General features: G+C 44.8%; 1 protein-coding gene across 1 annotated transcript in view; it reads right to left on the reverse strand.

Annotated features, from left to right (window-relative positions):
• igsf9a (immunoglobulin superfamily, member 9a) overlaps positions 1–2,500 on the reverse strand; it is a 49,439-nt gene that overhangs the window by 24,361 nt on the left and 22,578 nt on the right. The window contains exon 5 of the mRNA XM_062554808.1: positions 168–316. Coding sequence (XP_062410792.1) covers positions 168–316 — 149 coding nt within the window. The remainder of the gene's footprint in view (positions 1–167; positions 317–2,500) is intronic.

Raw genomic sequence — 2,500 nt, forward strand, 5'->3', positions numbered from 1 at the left:
TGTGTGTGAGAGAGAGAGAGAGAGAGAGAGAGAGAGAGTGAGAGAGAGATTGAAAGATTGAGAGACTAAAGGAAGGGTAACCCAAATTATGTCACCTGTGGTTAACAACGATATATTTTGTAGTTTTTTTAAGTCTGTAAACATTAGAGACTACATTTCCCTCTCACCTCAGTATTGTCCGGCTTGAGAAGGACACCATCTTTAGCCCACGTGACCGTCGGGGGCGGGTTGCCACGGACGACACACCTGAGCGTGAGCGGCTTGCCCAGCAGGGCCTCCACAACAGGTGGTGAGGTCTCCGTGAAGCTAGGGGCCGCTAGAGAGCACAGGTAAACAATAAACACATCAGCCACCAGAAACCCAACGAGTTACAACCACACACCTCCGTCCAGTCACGACTATTACCTGGACAGCCTGACACACCCAAGGTGCCTCTCATGCAGCGTTTATACGTCCTCCCTCGCTCCTCGGGCCTCGATCCTCACTGATCTACATAAAGAATGGTGGGGCGGCAACAATGGGATAGTCTAGCCCTTCTTCTATCTTTCTTTATGTAGATCAGTGAGGCCCGAGGAGCGAGGGAGGACGTACAGTATAAACGCTGCATGAGAGACACACCCAGATACCTGAGCCTGAGCATATCACATGTCCATGTGTTCTGGGGGTGCTGTTTGTTGGTGTGGTCACTGCTTTTTGGTGCTACAGACAGCAATTTAAATTTCCAAACGATATAACTCTTTATCATAAGCTTGCATGTTTTTATCTAAAGAACCCACTGACCACTGACCACTGGCAGCTGTGTCCAGGGCTCATGTCGCGGTGAGATGACCAGGGGTGGACTAATTATCCGTTCAATATCTATAGAACAGCAGCACACGGGTCAACAGAAGTTCTTACACAAGTATGCGATCACATTTCTGATGGGCTATTTATTTAACAAGCACAAGCCATTAGCTGTTCCAGGATAAACAGACATTTCACTTCATCACACACTCTCTCTCTCTCTCTCACACACACACACACACACACACACACTCACACACACACACGCACACATGCACACACACACACACACACACACACACTGCAGAGCTTCAGTTCAGCATCACTGCCCCCTCCGCCTCCAGACAATGAGACTGAAAGACGAGATGGTGGAGAGAGAGAGGGATGGAGGGAGAGAGCAGAACGTATGAAAGAGAGGATAGAGAGAAAGAAAGAGAGAGAGAGAAAGATGCAGGGGGACAGACTGTATGAGAGAGAAGATAGAGAGGAACCAGAGGGGAATGTAGCGGGACAGAGAGAGAGAGAGAGAGAGAGAGAGAGAGAGAGAGGAGGGAAGAAAGTCTCTTCCAGTAGCTCATTTATTTCAGGTGGAGCGTTCACTGTGTTGTAATGGCATCTTCTATTATTTTCGGCTCCTTACATCTTCACGCCAACACTGAATGTATTGCTTGCCCAATAAAAACAATTTTAACAAACGCATAAATCCTTCTTTATCGTAACGTGCTGATTCACTAGGTGCAACACCCAACCGGGTCCATGTAGACACTAATTACATTAACAATAACAATAGCGACAGGTTCAAATACACCTGGATCTACCGAAAACAAACAAGCCCAAAACGAGCCTTTTTTATGCACGTAGCCTATTACATATCATATCATATGTACTGTATCCCAATACAATACATCCCTCTAAACAGAGGCCACCATATGTATCCCAATACAATACATGTAGATCCTAAATCATGTCCAAAACAGAACTCACTCCCACAGCTGTTCTTGATACTTCTACATAACAGCATAAAGCCTTAAGCATCCGACAACTTAACAACACTTCAATTCAAGCCCCCACAGAGATCATAAGAGTAGTAATTATATTTAAATACATCTGTTATTAACTTTAACCTTTTCTGTTGTCTCTTGTGCTTTAGTTATTATATACAATGCCATATCTATATACATCTACACAGCTGCACAAGCATCCTGATGCAAATCCATGCAGTAGCATATCATGCTTTATGGCAATATCAATATTTGGAGCACAGCCTTAGATGCAATGAGGAGAGAGAGTGTATGAGAAAGAGAGAGAAATATATATAGAGAGAGAGAGAGAGAGAGAGAGAGAAAGAAAGATAGAGAAGAGGTGGAATAGAAGAGAGAAATTATGGGCTGGTGAAGAGAGGAGGATCATGGGACTGAAGAGCATAGTAATATGTCAATAAGGGCAGGTACAGGTGTGCGTGTGCGTGTGCGTGTGTGTGTGTGTGTGTGTGTGTGTGTGTGTGTGTGTGTGTGCCTGCGTCTTAATATCTGTGTGTATATGACAGTCAAAGTTCATCTGAAAGTGTGTGAAGTGTGTGTGTTGAAGTGATCGGTATCATTGATTGATCCAAAGTGAGCTGCTGGGTTGTGAGTCTTATAGGGTGTGTGTGTGTGTGTGTGTGTGTGTGTGTGTGTAGGTGTGTGTGATAAGACACTCAAAGATATCACAGACACAG

The sequence above is a fragment of the Sardina pilchardus genome, chromosome 14 (assembly GCF_963854185.1).
Source record: "Sardina pilchardus chromosome 14, fSarPil1.1, whole genome shotgun sequence".
NCBI lineage: Eukaryota > Metazoa > Chordata > Actinopteri > Clupeiformes > Clupeidae > Sardina > Sardina pilchardus.